Genomic DNA, 17118 nt, shown 5'->3' with positions numbered 1-17118 from the left:
AGAGATCTGTTAAACATATAGTTCAGGGATTTATTGAACAATCAACCACAGAAGGTGATTGTAATGCTTTTAAAATGCTAATGTAACCTACATACATAGATTCATAGATACACAGATTTTGCTCGTCAAGAAGCCAGAGTTGCATGGAATTTATTTTCGCGGCATATTTGCAGTGTCTGGAGTATTTTGTGTGGCGTATAAGAAATATGCACATATAAGCAAACTTAAATCAAATCGTTAAATGCCCATCAATGGAAAATATATATCTTTATACGTGAGAATATCTATCTGTCTGTCCGTTGTTGGAGGACAGACGCCTGAGGATAGTCTCTCACAAATTTGTAGGTGGGAAATACATACATATATAACTGCACAATAATACAATACACACATACACGCAGACAGACAGATAGATAGACATATACGCACTTTGAAATCTAGTTTACTATCGAAAATTGGACAGGAGTCTTGGTGTGTGTTCTCAACCTTACCTACAAACCCCCAATTCCACACAGCTTGTGTGGGGCCCTGACCTCTGTCGTCAAGGCAAACTACCTAATCCATCCACGGCCTTCCGCACTTGAGAGCTGCTGATTGGCTGCTCACACTGGATGCTGTCAAAGCTGCAGGGTTATTGACGCGGAGACAGAGGTGGGAAGACAGCCATCTTAAATACTGCATTCTTTGTATTTTTTTTGTAGAATACAAAACTATAAAATAACAAAATTAAGAGGCATTTATTACTCTCCTCCACATCTTGCTATGGCAGGTGGTGGCACGGCGAGTCTAGTGGCTACAAGCTCTTGTATTAGAGAATAATCCATTGGTATGCTAACCACTGGCACTGAATTACGTGTATTCCTGATTCCAGTAATGGAGCTGCAGGTATGTCCTAATCAGGGTGGCCGAACTCCAGACTGACAGGCCAACTGATTTACAATCACTTTGGCCAGAACCTGGGCTCTGGGGGTGTGGGGTGTTGCTGTGTGGGGGTGTGGGGTGTTGCTGCGGGGGTGTGGGGGGTTGCTGTGTGGGGGTGTGGGGTGTTGCTGTGTGGGGGTGTGGGGTGTTGCTGTGGGGGGTTGCTGTGTGGGGTGTTGCTGTGTGGGGGTGTGGGGTGTTGCTGTGGGGGTGTGGGGTGTTGCTGTGGGGGGTTGCTGTGTGGGGGGTGTGGGGTGTTGCTGTGTGGGGGTGTGGGGTGTTGCTGTGGGTGGTTGCTGTGTGGGGTGTTGCTGTGTGGGGGTGTGGGGTGTTGCTGTGGGGGGGGGGTTGCTGTGGGGTGTTAGGTGTGGCTGAGGGTTTGAGGTGTGTGGCAGGGAGTGCAATTGAAGTGCATTTGAGATGGCTGAAGTGAAGCTACTTGCTGACCTACTGAGACTACATAAAAGATTTCGTCACTAGAGAGTCTATCGTGAGCTAGTAGTGTGATACTAAGATCACCATCTCACAAGATAGCTAATCGGCTAATCAAACAGAGAGAGGCAATCATTTAATTTACACTCTTACACTTTGGCTAAATTTTGAAAATATTCTCAAAAACACGAGAGTGGATACAGTAATTCCAAGACTCTAAGGTCCTCATTCAAAAAGGTCTGAAGGATATAATGACTGGATTTTCAACAATGTAGTGTGGGTGATCATGCTCCAGTTCCATGTGAGTTTGCACCTGGAGTGCTCAGGAGTGGGAGATCCGTCACCTGTAGCTACCTGCCACAGGTAACGGTAGCCACCTGCCACAGGTAACGGTAGCCACCTGCCACAGGTAACGGTAACCCAACCTGACCCTCCCAACCATTGTGTCTCTGGTAGACAGATGTTTTGTGCTGCCTATATATATAGAGTATGAATTAAATGGGCCTTAGCTATTTATACTAGTACTTAGTGCTTTCTGGTCTCTGCATGTCAGTGATTCCTCTCCTGTGAGGCTGGAAAGTTTAACGAAATATAGTTTCAACAGAGATGGGGGATACCTAGGTAGTTTCAACATAATCCTTGTTGTATGCTAGATTGCCTTCAGTCTCTGTGTCATCATTGATGAGTTATATTGATGTGAGATGTCATCATACAATAGAGATTCTAAACCTTTTATTCTGTGCAGCGAGCAGGGGTATTTATAATTGATGTTATGAGGTTCTTGATGTTTGTCTTGTAGGAGAAGTTTTAAAGAAAAGTGTTTGATACTTGGATAGTGGGAGTGATGAGTGTGTGTGATGCATTGATGGTTCTTAGTGATGGGTGTGTGTATGATACATGGATGGGTGTATCACATGTATCACATCATATATGTATTCTTGGTGATGGGTGTGTTGGATACTTAGATGGTGGAGCACAGATAACTTGTGGTGTCTGTGACAGGTAATTTGCATTTAATAGCTATGTTTAGTTTGATGAGTTTAGAATGAGTTTTACTCAACTCTTTATGTTAAAAGTGAGTGGGTGTATTAGCAATACTCGCTGGCCTCTTGAAGACAAAATAAATTATATCTGATAAATTCTGGAGATTCTGTTCCTTCTCTCTCAAGATTTAATCCCTCCAAAAATTATTCTTTTAGTTTATTTTCTACCTCAAACGTGGCCAGTCATTTACAGTGCTAACCAGCATATTTACATTTACAGTGGTGAATATATAATACATTTACAGTGGTGTTTAGGTTCTGTTGGCGATTATTTCTGTTTGTAGTACGTGGGTTAAGCATTTACAACGTTTTGGTTCGAACAGAGGACGTGAGCAAAACACTTGTTCAGGAAGTGTTCGGACGTCTTCAGTTGTGCAGCCCGTCCTCCAAACAAAGATCCAAAAGTGATTCCATGCACCCGCCAAACCCCCAGCTGTTTATGAATGAAAAGCGGTTTACACACGAATCACAACTGCTGACGTTCGAACATATCCGGAACAAGTGTTTCACTGACGAATTTTGTTCGAATCACAACGTTATAAATGCTTCACCCACGTACTACAAATACAAATAATCGCCAACAGAACCTAAACACCTAACCTAACCTATGCCTATATATACACAATATGCTAATGTATTATAATATATTATAATATTAATTTATAGTTGAGAAAATTCCCGTTTTGAATGAACAGCATATTAAAATTTATGAATGCGTCTGTGGGGTTGACCGCTGAATGTAATGGACTTGAGTCGAGGACGGGTTGATATATTATAATATTAATTTATATTTGAGAAAATTCCCGTTTTGAATGAACAGCATGTTAAAATTTATGAATTTGGGGTCGACCGCCGTATGAAATGGACTTGAGTCGAGGACGGGTTGTTCCGCGGGTCTGAAGTGGGATTTACGAAGCAGTTACGCGAGTACTTACGAACGTGTACATCTTTCTTCAATCTTTGACGGCTTTGGTTACATTTATTAAACAGTTTACAAGCATGAAAACCTCCAATTCAATTATTGTTAAAACTGCCTCGTAAGTGCTACGGATATCGTGAACTAATAATTGTAAACAAAGTCGCCGAAGATTGAGAAAAGATGCACTGGTTCATAAACAGACGCGTAAACGCTGGTTAAGTCCTGGCGCTGACCGTTGAAGTGTTACCAATGGTTGGTGCCGGCTGTGCCGTGGTGAGTGTCGTGGAAAAACATGTGAAGTGTTTAAGGATAACATTATCCACGTGTGCCGGGTATGACAGAGAGTTCGGTTACCGTGAGTAGTACGGACTGGATGTTCTAAATGGAGTTTTCACGGTGCTTTTAATTAGGACATCATGTCGCAAGTAGTATTGGGCCAATAGGTTGATCCCATCCCAAATCCTTATCCTGACCCCGTTCCACATGCTATATAGTTGCAATGGCTTGGCGCTTTCACCCTGATAGTTCCCTTCCCATGTTGCCCCAAGTCTGGAGACAGTTGACGAGGTACCTGACTCGTCCATCCTCAAGTGTCAATCTCCAGTCAACTCTATCCATCAACCTTCCAATACTCCCCTTCACTGGCACATTGGTGCACAGCGACTCAACATTGAAAGACGTTTTCACGTCCTTCGAACCCCCCAATAAGGGGACAAATTCCAGCGAAGACTTGAGGCTGAAGACACGTGGCTCGTATGCAGTTACCAGACTTGAGTCGTTCAGCCAGTCTGTACGTAGGGGTGGAGGTAGTTAGCTAATGATTGGTCGACGTGGGTCTCCAGGTTTGTGGGTTTTGATAGTTTTAGACGCATTTCAGGTTTGTCCTCTTGAGCACAACTCGACCTCTTCGACCTATCATTTGCCAGGAAAGGGAATGATAAAGGTGGAGAAGGGGAGATAGGGGAAAGGAGAAAAGAGAGGATTGAATGGGGAAGAGAGAGAGAATGTAAAAGGGAAAGATGGGAAGAGGCACCCAGGACATAGCTGGGTTCCCCATCAGTGGTGAATGTATGTGTGTGTGTGTGTGTGTGTATTAAAATGTAATAATCCGTATGGTGATTGTATTTGTGGTGTGTGAGAATTTGAATACAAAAAGGCATTTCAAAAGAGTGTATGAATAATTCTCTCGTATTTTTTTCCAGGTAAGTGCTTACAACACCGCGAGGGGACAGTATAGCACCAATAATAAGGTAAGTTCCCATTTTCAGTTTGTTTCCATGGACGCCATATTACGAACTCCAGTAGAAATCTGCAGTAACTCACAGGCAGCCGTCCAGAGTGGGTGTACTCCTTGGAGCTCCTGTGCTGAGGATTTGAGTCGTGATATAAACGAAGTGTTTGCGAGCTGGCGGAGATGTGCCGTTGTTTAAGGGCACATCTCCGTCAACATTACGTTGCTCTGCTCAAAAGGAGCTCAGTTTCCCTAGCCAGCATGTGATACTAGAGGTAAAGAACTTGACCCTGAACCACAAGGATGCTGCCAACCTTCTGGCTCATTGTCAAAAATTAAAACTTGACGTTTACAGTGACTAAATCTATAAACTTAAAGTTTTCACGTTAAACGCAATGTGAAAAGCCTAATACGGAGAAATGACTAAATAATTTCTGTTTTTAGGTTTGCAAAATGCCTGCAATATGTTATGCAAGTGAGGCAAGTGATTGCTCGGTCCCCAGGTACAGCAACGAGAGCAAATAAGTAAATAAGTAAGCGAATATACTTTGTGGTATAATAATATAACGGTGGTATATTATTATACCACCCAAGTGCCCAGGTGAGGCACTTGCATGGACGAGATGGGCAGATGTAGTTTATTAATGCGAAAATTGTTTTTGTCTAAGCCTAGATAATAATAACAAGTTCTAGATAGCTTGACAAAGTTAAAATTTCGAAATCTGAATGTGAAAAAAATCTGTAAGTCATTATTAATAGGGATCTTAAGCCAAAAAAGGCATAAATATTTGGAGTGAAACAAATGGGAATAGATTTCTAGAAATGTTAGCAACAATAGTTGTATTCTTCAGCTTTATCATACAATTATTGTATATTATGCATGCCCATGTTACGTCCCATTTAGAATATGCAGTTCAGGATTGGCCTCCGTCCTATAGAATGGACGCAGAGAAAAACAAAGAAAATTTAAGGCAATAAATTAAAAGCCTTCCTTGTGAAGAATGATTTAAGTTAATATACACCCCCAACAACATGACCCCCCATCTTTCCTGACCACATACCCAAACACCGGACGCACAAAGGCTCCACAAAGGCGAAGAGTAATGAGTGATGTGACTGAAGTATATAAATGGATAACAGAGCATAGGGAATAAGGGAATATCGTGGCTGAAAATTCAACACCAAACCAACACGTGTGAAAGGTACAATAGCGATGTTTCGGTCGGTCCTGGACTATTATATATCATTATCTACCAATATTAAACGATTTGATAGTGGTCCAGGATAGACCGAAACATCGTTAATTCGTTTATTTTCAGATTTATTGGTTGAGTTTCATAATAAAAAAAGCTGTAAGGCTTCAAATATATATATATATATATATATATATATATATATATATATATATATATATATATATATATCTTTATATATATCTTTATACATATCTTTATATATATGTTTATACATATGTTTATATATATATATATTTATATATATATTTATATATATATTTATATATATATATATATATATATATATATATATATATATATATATATATATATATATATAACACCACGAAAAATTAATATAAACTGAATTAGTTTAGATCCAGAAAATCCTGAGTAAACACTGATGATGGAATCAGTGTTGATTTATGGAACAAATTACCGGTAACATAACTTGGGATCGATGGTTTGTTTCAAGCGTAGGTTAGACATAGCGGAACTACCTCGTATGGGCCAATAGGTTTTCTGCACTATAATTAATTTAGTTTGTTAGGTTCTTCTAATGTTGTAATGGTGAAGTTATCTATTTAATGTGATCCCGGTGACTGCATTTCAAATTCAACTTGAACATTTTTTACAGATTTTATTAAAACTGCGTCAGTTTTCTTCTCTCGAGATTGCAGTTCAGTCTTGCAAATTCAAGGAATATGCTGGTCGCTTCCTTGGAGACTGAAGGATACAGCTCCATTGTGATGGGAATCAATGGAAAACGTCTTTAGAGCTGGAGGATATATGTGGTGTGTGTACTCACCTAGTTGTACTCACCTACTTGTGTCTGCAGGATCGAGCATTGACTCTTGGATCCCGCCTTTCGAGCATCGGTTGTTTACAGCAATGACTCCGGTCCTATTTCCCTATCAAACCTGGTTTTAAAATTTTGAATAGTATTTGCTTCCACAACCTGTTCCTGAAGTGCATTCCATTTCCCACTACTCTCACGCTAAAAGAAAACTTCCTAACATCTCTGTGACTCATCTGAGTTTCCAACTTCCACCCATGTCCCCAAGTTCTGTTACTATTCCGTGTGAACATTTCGTCTATGTCCACTCTGTCAATCCCCCTGAGAATTTTATACGTTCCTATCATGTCCCCCCCCCCCCTCTCCCTTTTTCTTTCTAGTGTCGTAAGGCACAGTTCCCTCAGGCGCTCCTCATACCCCATCCCTCGTTGCTCTGGGACGAGTCTCGTTGCAAACCTCTGAACCTTTTCCAGTTTCTTTATATGCTTCTTCAGATGAGGATTCCATGATGAGGCGGTGTGTGTGTGTGTGTGTGTGTGTGTGTGTACTCACCTAGTTGTACTCACCTAGTTGTGTCTGCAGGATCGAGCATTGACTCTTGGATCCCGCCTTTCGAGCATCGGTTGTTTACAGCAATGACTGTGTGTGTGTGTGTGTGGAGGAGGGAGGGAGGGTAGGGGATACGGCAGCATTATTTGTGAGCCTCCTCGGAGGCACTAACAATCTGCTTGTTCATTCGTAAGGGAAGCGAAAGGACCTCGTTAAACCAGGGAAGCCCTAACAGTCTCCTCTCTCAGCCGTGAAGGAGCTGCTGGGCACGTGTTTGTATTAAAATCTTGTTCTGTTGTTATCCTGTCTTATTATGTATGGTTGTGACGTCATCTTGTTTATATGTGTGTACACGTGCACGTAAACAATTCTGTTTCCACTTTAATGCTTAATTATTGTCTGTTTGCCAGTTTATAAGCAAATAGATGTTGCCCTTTCTCACCCTTTCTGCTTTCTCCTACTCCCTCTTCTCCCTTTCACTCACTTCTTCCTCCTCCCCCCATTCCTCTTTCCTATCTCCCACACCACCTGTCTGCGTTGCTTTCTTTTTTTTCTCTCTCTCTTTTCAGATTCATCTATCTTCTGTTTTTTTTTTTAACCAAGGTTAGGGTTCATTGGGAACGTAATTGGTGTGAAACTGCAACCTAAGAGTTGTTATAGAATCTTATATATTTGATGAGTTTATTATGTGTATCCATTAGAAATAAAGTAATTGTAATGCTAAAAAGCTATCAAGATGGGATCAGGATGAGCCTCGAGGCAGCTGTGTATCAGAGCCTTCATATGATCGGCTGACCTGATCGCCCGTGTTTCAACCTGTTGAGCCAACAAGTTCCAGATGTTAGCCTAGGAGTGAATGGTCGCTGATGGAGTGATGTTCTTCAGAAAGGCAGTGCCAGCATGAGACTGTTGGTGGCTGAGAGTCTTGCGTTATGGGTACCAACTACTGGTTGTCCACGAAGTTGGGCCAGGGGCGGAACTTTGAGAATGTTAGCCTCGTACATAACAGTAAGTCTCTCTTCTCACCCCCCCCCTCGTATTCCTTTCTTCCCTCCCCCTCCCTCACCCTCCTCCCCCATCATCTCCCATCTCAAGCCAAGACACAATGAGGCTTCTATCAAACTAGATAAGTAATCATTTTCTAAAGAAAACGCCCCAAAAAATCTTTTTGTTTCATTTTTGCCTTTTGTTTCCGGCTCGATCATTACTATACAAGACTAGGTAATGAGAGGCTGGTAAATAATAGCTGCTGGAAGGTGGGGGTGATGGTGGGGGTGTGGGGGTGAGGGTGTGGGGGGGGGTGATGGTGAGGGAGTGGGGGGGTGATGGTGAGGGTGTGGGGGGGTGATGGTGAGGGAGTGGGGGGGTGATGGTGGGGGTGTGGGGGTGAGGGTGTGGGGGGGTGATGGTGAGGGTGTGGGGGGGTGATGGTGAGGGTGTGGGGGGTGATGGTGAGGGAGTGGGGGGGTGATGGTGAGGGTGTGGGGGGTGATGGTGAGGGAGTGGGGGGGTGATGGTGGGGGTGTGGGGGTGAGGGTGTGGGGGGGGTGATGGTGAGGGAGTGGGGGGGTGATGGTGAGGGTGTGGGGGGGGGTGATGGTGAGGGTGTGGGGGGTGATGGTGGGGGTGTGATGGTGAGGGTGTGGGGGGTGATCTATCTTGAGGTTATCTTGAGATGATTTCGGGGCTTTTTTTAGTGTCCCCGCGGCCCGGTCCTCGACCAGGCCTCCACCCCCAGGAAGCAGCCCGTGACAGCTGACTAACTCCTAGGTACCTATTTACTGCTAGGTAACAGGGGCATTCAGGGTGAAAGAAACTTTGCCCATTTGTTTCTGCCTCGTGCGGGAATCGAACCCGCGCCACAGAATTACGAGTCCTGCGCGCTATCCACCAGGCTACGAGGCCCCTGGGTGAGGGTGTGGGGGGGTGATGGTGAGGGAGTGGGGGGGTGATGGTGAGGGTGTGGGGGGTGATGGTGAGGGAGTGGGGGGGTGATGGTGAGGGTGTGAGGGGGTGATGGTGAGGGAGTGGGGGGTGATGGTGAGGGAGTGGGGGGTGATGGTGAGGGTGTGGGGGGGTGATGATGAGGGAGTGGGGTGGTGAGGGTGTGGGGGGTGATGGTGAGGGTGTGGGGGGTGATGGTGAGGGTGTGGGGGGGTGATGGTGAGGGTGTGGGGGGTGATGGTGAGGGAGTAGGGGGGGTGATGGTGAGGGTGTGGGGGTGAAGGTGGGGGAGTGGGGGGTGATGGTGGGGGTGAGGGTGTGGGGTGGTGTTGTGATGGTGGGAGTGTTGGGGTGATGGTGAGGTTGTGGGGGGGTGATGGTGAGGGTGTGGGGGGTGATGGTGGGGGTGTGTTGTGGTGGTGAGGGTGTGGGGGGTGATGGTGAGGGTGTGGGGGTGTGGGGTGATGGTGAGGGTGTGGGGGTGTGGGGTGATGGTGAGGGTGTGGGGGTGTGGGGTGAAGGTGGGGGAGTGGGGGGTGATGGTGAGGGTGTGGGGGGTGATGGTGAGGGTGTGGGGGTGATGGTGAGGGTGTTGGGGGGTAATGGTGAGGGAGTGGGGGTGTGGGGTGAAGGTGGGGGAGTGGGGGTGATGGTGAGGGTGTGGGGGTGATGGTGAGGGTGTGGGGGGGTGATGGTGAGGGTGTAAGGGGTGATGGTGAGGGTGTGGGGGGTGATGGTGAGGGTGTGGGGGGTGAGGGTGTGGGGGGGTGTTGTGATGGTGGGGGGTGTTGTGATGGTGAGGGTGTGGGGTGAGGGTGTGGTGGGGGTGTTGTGATGGTGGGGGGGTGTTGTGATGGTGGGGGTGTGGGGTGATGGTGGGGGTGTGGGGTGATGGTGAGGGTGTGGGGGAGGGGGTGTTGTGATGGTGAGGGTGTGGGGTGAGGGTGTGGGGGGGGGTGTTGTGATGGTGGGGGGGTGTTGTGATGGTGGGGGTAGTGGTGGGGGTGATGGTGAGGGTGTGGGGTGGTGGTGGGGGTGTGGGGGTGATGGTGAGAGGGTGTGGGGTGATGGTGGGGGTGAGGGGTGTGGGGGGGTGTTGTGATGGTGGGGGTGTGTGGGGTGATGGTGAGGGTGTGGGGTGATGTGTGGGGTGATGGTGGGGGTGTGGGGTGATGGTGAGGGTGAGGGGTGTGGGGGGGGGTTTGTGATGGTGAGGGTGTGTGGGGTGATGGTGAGGGTGTGGGGTGATGGTGGGGGTGTGGGGTGAGGGGTGTGGGAGGGTGTTGTGATGGTGAGGGTGTGTGGGGTGATGGTGAGGGTGTGGGGTGATGTGTGGGGTGATGGTGGGGGTGTGGGGTGATGGTGAGGGTGTGGGGTGAGGGGTGTGGGGGGGTTGTTGTGATGGTGAGGGTGTGTGGGGTGAGGGTGTGGGGTGATGTGTGGGGTGATGGTGGGGGTGTGGGGTGATGGTGCGGGTGTGGGGTGATGGTGGGGGTGTGGGGTGATGGTGAGGGTGTGGGGTGATGGTGGGGGTGTGGGGTGATGGTGGGGGTGTGGGGTGATGGTGAGGGTGTGGAGTGGGACGGTGATACTTATCAGTGACTACTAGGACGAGCTCTTTAAGCCCAACCTACTAGCCATGTACCTTTTTTACCTACTAGCCATGTAGAGAAATGTTAAAATTTAACATTTATGATGTTTAAATTCAATGTCGAATAAGGCCTTCAAGTTGTGGATGGAGGTGGCTTCCACAACTTTTTTCACCGTATTCCCCTTACTGACTACTATACTGAGCTTTTATCACATATTTAGACCTCTCGATATGTTCTATCATTGTTCTTGACACACAAGTCTTGTCAATGGCACCGGTCTATAAATTAGTGCTTCCTGTCTGTCCTCTATTTTGAATATTGGAACTATGCCCATTTCAATACTTCTGGGAGATTTCCTGTCTGAAGCATTTTATTAAAAAGTTTAGAATATGTATAACAAAGTTCTTCTTCCGCCTCCTTCAGCAGCCACGGTGAGATCAAGTTTGGTTCTATTGATATTATTATTTAGTTTCTCCAGGTGTTTTCTTTTTTCACTTCTATAGTGACTATACTGTCATCCATTGTTTCTTCTAGACTTTGATCCTAGTATCATGGTGTCCACTCCAGTTGTATTGGTGTTAGGGTGAGGGTGTGTGGGAGGGTGCTGGTTGGAGCTGTGAAGTTAGTAGGTGTGTGAGGTGTGAGGGAGTGAAGAAGGTGGGCTGTGGGTGAATTGATGAGGAAGGGGGGAGGGCTGAGGTCTAGGATGGCTGAGGTCTAGGAGGTCTAAGAGAGTGGGGAAAGCTTAGTACTGCCAAAGCTGTTCGTACCAGATCTCACACTCCACTCACCGGTCGTCAAGCCGTTATGAAACCTGTACATCTCTCCTCAATCATTTCCTCTTTGTTTACATTGATTAACCTGTTTATGAGCCCCGAATTGCAGAAATTTTCATGTGATTCCATTCGTTAATGCAAGATTGACTTTTGGTTAACAGTGAGTCACTCTTTCCAAGACTGCCATGAGAATCTTGGTTGCTTTCTCAGGTGTGCTGATCAAGAGGTTTGTTGCTATTGACCATGCATGTGGGGGGGGGGTTGTTCTTGGGGGACTTCAACCATGATACAATGACCCACCTCGTTGGTTATGTGGGGTATAATGACCCCCCTCGTTGGTTACGTGGGGTACAATGAACCCCCTCGTTGGTTATGTGGGATACAATGACCCATCACGTTAGTTACTGGAATACAATGACTCCTAGTTGATTACATGGCACACATGTAATAATGACCTGTCTCGTTGGTAATATGGGATACAATGACCCAGTTCTTTATATGGAATAACTCCCTTCGTTAGTTATGCGGGATATAATGAAACCTTGATTGCCACCTAGGATATAATGACCCCCTCATTGGCCAGATAGGATATAATGACCGCCTTGGTGGGCGCCTGGGATATAATGACCCCGTCATTGGCCACCTAGGATACAATGAAAGTGGTTAGGTAATTACATTACGTTAATACTACCTGTGAGTCAACGGATTTGTTGGATTATTTCCAGTTACTCGAATCCCAGTGAGGGGTCGAGTGACGGGGTCGGGTCACGTGACTGTGCAATCGATTTAATTTCGGCAAGACTTTCAATTTCATATGTGTAAACCTTTCATTTGTGGATACACATGTATACTCGACATGCACGCAGCTATGTGTACTCTCTCTCTCTCTCTCTCTCTCTCTCTCTCTCTCTCTCTCTCTCTCTCTCTCTCTCTCTCTCTCTCTCTCTCTCTCTCTCTCCAAGATCCTGAACTGGTGTGTAATCGTTTAGTTTATAGCACCATTTAATTTAAGTAATTAGCATAGAGAGTGGTCATCAGTTTGAGTTAGCTAAGCTGGCCGTGCCTGAAAACCAGACGTGAGAGAGAGAGCAAGAGAGAGATATAAAAGAGGAGAGAGAGGATGGAGGGGTGGGGAAAGTCTCTATCAGGGAAAAGCGCCAAGCCATTACGACTATATAGCCCTTGGTAGGGGGGTCAGGATAAGGATTTGGGATGGGACAGGGAAAGAAGGAATGGTGCCCAGCCACTTAGACGGTCGGGAATTGAACGCCGACCTGCATGAAGCGAAACCGTCGCTCTACCGTCCAGCTCAAGTGATTGGGCAGAGAGATATGAAGGAGAGATAAAAGATATAAGAGAAAGAATAAATATGTTGCAGCTTCGTACCTCCAGAAGGAAGAAGACACATGTGGTCATTTGAGGTTGGCCAGACCACACACTAGAAGGTGAAGGGACGACGACGTTTCGGTCCGTCCTGGACCATTCTCAAGTCGATTGTGACCTCATTTGAGGTCACCAGGACGCCAACTACCACTCTCGTTCGAGGCCCCACAACAGTACACAGTTGAGCCTATCAAACTGTTTGTTATAGTGAAAGATAACTTAAAATATTTTTTTCATTGAGAAGTGAAACAAAAATACCGTTTAAAAATAATTACGAAGACAAACAGTAGTGTATTATGTTACAAAAAAGAATTGCTAATCTCTCTTCTGTCAAACAACGAAAGTTTGCGAATAAATGCATGTAATTTATCCAGTATATTTTTTGTTCTTGTCTATTTGCGTTTGTGTTGGCTGTGTTTACTGTTGTGTTGAGGTAAACATAACGAGCTTTGATTGCAATTCTCCCAGCCACTTACAGCTCTTTGTGAGCAGTTAATCATTCGTCAACAAATGTTTGCTGGAATCAAGATTGAATTGTATCAAATCATTTGGTATTCTTGACCCAAATACACAATATTCTTCTAAGAGGATTCTATACCATATTTTCCTGTCTTTAAAAGTATTGACCAAAATTTAAAACCATTTTTATAGAGCAAAATGTTATTTTAAGGTCTAAACTCGAGGTAATCAGGAGAAAGCGTTAAACCAATACGATTATGTAGCATTTGGAAGGGATATGGAGACAAGGAACTGGGTTAGGACGGGGGAAAGGAATGGTGCCCAACAACCTGAACCAACGGGAATTGAACGCCGACCCTACAAAAAGCGAGACCGTCGGTCTACCGACCACTCCATGTCGTAGGGTACTCATAAGATTTGCGGTTTATAATACGCTTTTCGTGGGATTTTATTTTCCTTTATTATTTCCAGATCAATTTTCTTGTCTTATAATATATAAACCTGGTCAAGTTATATACACTACGACTCGACGAAAGACTTTTTTTCTGTCTGTTAAAACCGTGTATATCTTTATATTAGATTAGGATGTATTTGCTTAGACTTCAACCTCGTTCTGGCAGCTCCTGCGACGGCGCTGGAACCAAGCGTGTTGGCACTTGTCTTTCCATTGGACAATTTCAGCAACGTGAAGACGAGGGACCTGCTGCATGGGTAACAGCTTCTCCTCCATATCAACCTACCCTGACTTTGGGCCCTGGAGAGGCCACTCAGACCGACAACCGGAGTAGAACTCTGTAGTCTCCCAAGACTGCAGGATGCCTACTACTATTTGCTTAGGTTTAGATGGTTTGAATTAGGTTACGATAGATTGCAACCGGGAAATCAACTTGACCTACCACGGATCCTGCAGTCTCTCCGAGACACAAACCAGGTTTGCAATTCTTTTACCATGTCGTAGCTCAGTCAATTACGGCGCGTCTGGGATCCTCTCGGACGTAGGTTCGAACCCTCGGCACGGCCCTTGTGGATTTGTTCGTGTCTATGAGGCTAGTTTAAGCTGGGTAATGTTCGGTAAGGTTAGATTAGTTAGGTTAGGCTGGATATGGTTAGGTTAAGTAAATGTTAAAATACGTTAGCTAACCATCTTGGTTACGAGGTGCCTTGTAACTATCCCTTACCGGCCCAGCTTATTCAAGTCACGTTCAAGCTTCTGAAGCTCAGTTTACAATGCTTGGCAAGTCCCAGCTTAAGTAATGGGTAGCTGTCAGTACTGCAGGAGACAATGACCACTATTGTGGTGCTGGACAATTTACATCACTTGTTCCACGCACCTTACAAGTTACAGCTGTCCAAGCACGTGTCAGGTAATGTTACAGACCTTTTGGTTACGTGTGGTACAGACACTCTTGGTTGGCTGTGGTACACTCTCTTGGTTGGCTGTGGTACAGACTCTCTTGGTTGGCTGTGGTAAAGATTCTCCTGGTTGGCTGCGGTACAGACACTCTTGGTTGACTGTGGTACAGACTCTCTTGGTTGGCTGTGGTACAGACACTCTTGGTTGGCTGTGGTACACTCTCTTGGTTGACTGTGGTACAGACTCTCTTGGTTGGCTGTGGTACAGACACTCTTGGTTGGCTGTGGTACAGACACTCTTGGTTGGCTGTGGTATAGACACTTGGTTGGCTGTGGTACAAACTCTCCTGGTTGGCTGTGGTACAAACTCTCCTGGTTGGCTGTGGTACAGACTCTCCTGGTTGGCTGTGGTACAAACTCTCCTGGTTGGCTGTGGTACAGACTCCTGGTTGGCTGTGGTACAGACTCTCCTGGTTGGCTGTGGTACAGACTCTCCTGGTTGGCTGTGGTACAGACTCTCCTGGTTGGCTGTGGTACAGACTCTCCTGGTTGGCTGTGGTACAGACTCTCCTGGTTGGCTGTGGTACAGACTCTCCTGGTTGGCTGTGGTACAGACTCTCCTGGTTGGCTGTGGTACAGACTCTCCTGGTTGGCTGTGGTACAGACTCTCCTGGTTGGCTGTGGTACAGACTCTCCTGGTTGGCTGTGGTACAGACTCTCCTGGTTGGCTGTGGTACAGAGTCTCCTGGTTGGCTGTGGTACAGACTCTCCTGGTTGGCTGTGGTACAAACTCTCCTGGTTGGCTGTGGTACAAACTCTCCTGGTTGGCTGTGGTACAGACTCTCCTGGTTGGCTGTGGTACAGACTCCTGGTTGGCTGTGGTACAGACTCTCCTGGTTGGCTGTGGTATAGACACTTGGTTGGCTGTGGTACAAACTCTCCTGGTTGGCTGTGGTACAAACTCTCCTGGTTGGCTGTGGTACAGACTCTCCTGGTTGGCTGTGGTACAAACTCTCCTGTTTGGCTGTGGTACAGACTTTCCTGGTTGGCTGTGATACAGAAGCAACAAAGGTGTAGTTGGTGTATAAATATATACATAGTGTGCATGTATGTAGTTTGGTGTATTTTTGAGTAGGTTCATGGTGACCCCTCCTGGCTCCCTCTGGTCCGAGCTAAGTCAAATCTCCCATTGTTTCTGCATCTTGCATGTTGCAAATTCCGGCTGTCTGATTGTTAACTCTCTCGTCAGTCTAAGCCGTCCAGCGTCTGCATGTTAAACTGATTATTAAACTCTTGAGGGATACGGCTTTTGTTTCAACCAAAAAGGAATCATGATTTGTTTGTGGGATCCTTCAGGCAAATGTCTTCGATGTTTCCTGAGTGGACCTTCAGCTGTTGGCCTCCTGTGAGTGGACCTCCAGCTGTTGGACTCCTGTGAGTGGACCTCCAGCTGCTGGCCTCCTGTGAGTGGACCTCCAGCTGCTGGCCTCCTGTGAGTGGACCTCCAGCTGCTGGCCTCCTGTGAGTGGACCTCCAGCTGCTGGCCTCCTGTGAGTGGACCTCCAGCTGCTGGCCTCCTGTGAGTGGACCTCCAGCTGCTGGCCTCCTGTGAGTGGACCTCCAGCTGCTGGCCTCCTGTGAGTGGACCTCCAGCTGCTGGCCTCCTGTGAGTGGACCTCCAGCTGCTGGCCTCCTGTGAGTGGACCTCCAGCTGCTGGCCTCCTGTGAGTGGACCTCCAGCTGCTGGCCTCCTGTGAGTGGACCTCCAGCTGCTGGCCTCCTGTGAGTGGACCTCCAGCTGCTGGCCTCCTGTGAGTGGACCTCCAGCTGCTGGCCTCCTGTGAGTGGACCTCCAGCTGCTGGCCTCCTGTGAGTGGACCTCCAGCTGCTGGCCTCCTGTGAGTGGACCTCCAGCTGCTGGCCTCCTGTGAGTGGACCTCCAGCTGCTGGCCTCCTGTGAGTGGACCTCCAGCTGCTGGCCTCCTGTGAGTGGACCTCCAGCTGCTGGCCTCCTGTGAGTGGACCTCCAGCAGCTGGCCTCCTGTGAGTGGACGTCCAGCAGCTGGCCTCCTGTGAGTGGACCTCCAGCTGCTGGCCTCCTGTGAGTGGACCTCCAGCTGCTGGCCTCCTGTGAGTGGACCTCCAGCTGCTGGCCTCCTGTGAGTGGACCTCCAGCTGCTGGCCTCCTGTGAGTGGACCTACAGCTGTTGGCCTCCTGTGAGTGGACCTCCAGCTGCTGGCCTCCTGTGAGAGGACCTCCAGCTGCTGGCCTCCTGTGAGTGGACCTCCAGCTGCTGGCCTCCTGTGAGTGGACCTCCAGCTGCTGGCCTCCTGTGAGTGGACCTCCAGCTGCTGGCCTCCTGTGAGTGGACCTCCAGCAGCTGGCCTCCTGTGAGTGGACCTCCAGCAGCTGGCCTCCTGTGAGTGGACCTCCAGCAGATGGCCTCCTGTGAGTGGACCCCCAGCAGCTGGCCTCCTGTGAGTG

General features: G+C 47.2%; 1 protein-coding gene across 1 annotated transcript; it reads right to left on the bottom strand.

Annotated features, from left to right (window-relative positions):
• Window positions 1-14612: 14612 nt before the first annotated feature.
• On the bottom strand, window positions 14613-15731 carry LOC138371416 (uncharacterized). The gene has a single exon (XM_069336233.1). The coding sequence runs from the start codon at window positions 15729-15731 to the stop codon at window positions 14613-14615; it is 1119 nt and encodes a 372-aa protein (XP_069192334.1).
• Between the last annotated feature and the right edge of the window lie 1387 nt (window positions 15732-17118).

The sequence above is a fragment of the Procambarus clarkii genome, chromosome 4 (genome assembly GCF_040958095.1).
Source record: "Procambarus clarkii isolate CNS0578487 chromosome 4, FALCON_Pclarkii_2.0, whole genome shotgun sequence".
Lineage (NCBI taxonomy): Eukaryota > Metazoa > Arthropoda > Malacostraca > Decapoda > Cambaridae > Procambarus > Procambarus clarkii.
The sequence above is the reverse complement of the archived record's forward strand: the minus strand, read 5'-3'. Positions and strand labels throughout refer to the sequence as shown.

Bases quoted from the DNA above. Each gene is read 5' to 3' on its own strand.
- LOC138371416 (XM_069336233.1), bottom strand. From the start codon at position 15,731: ATGTATATATTTATACACCAACTACACCTTTGTTGCTTCTGTATCACA.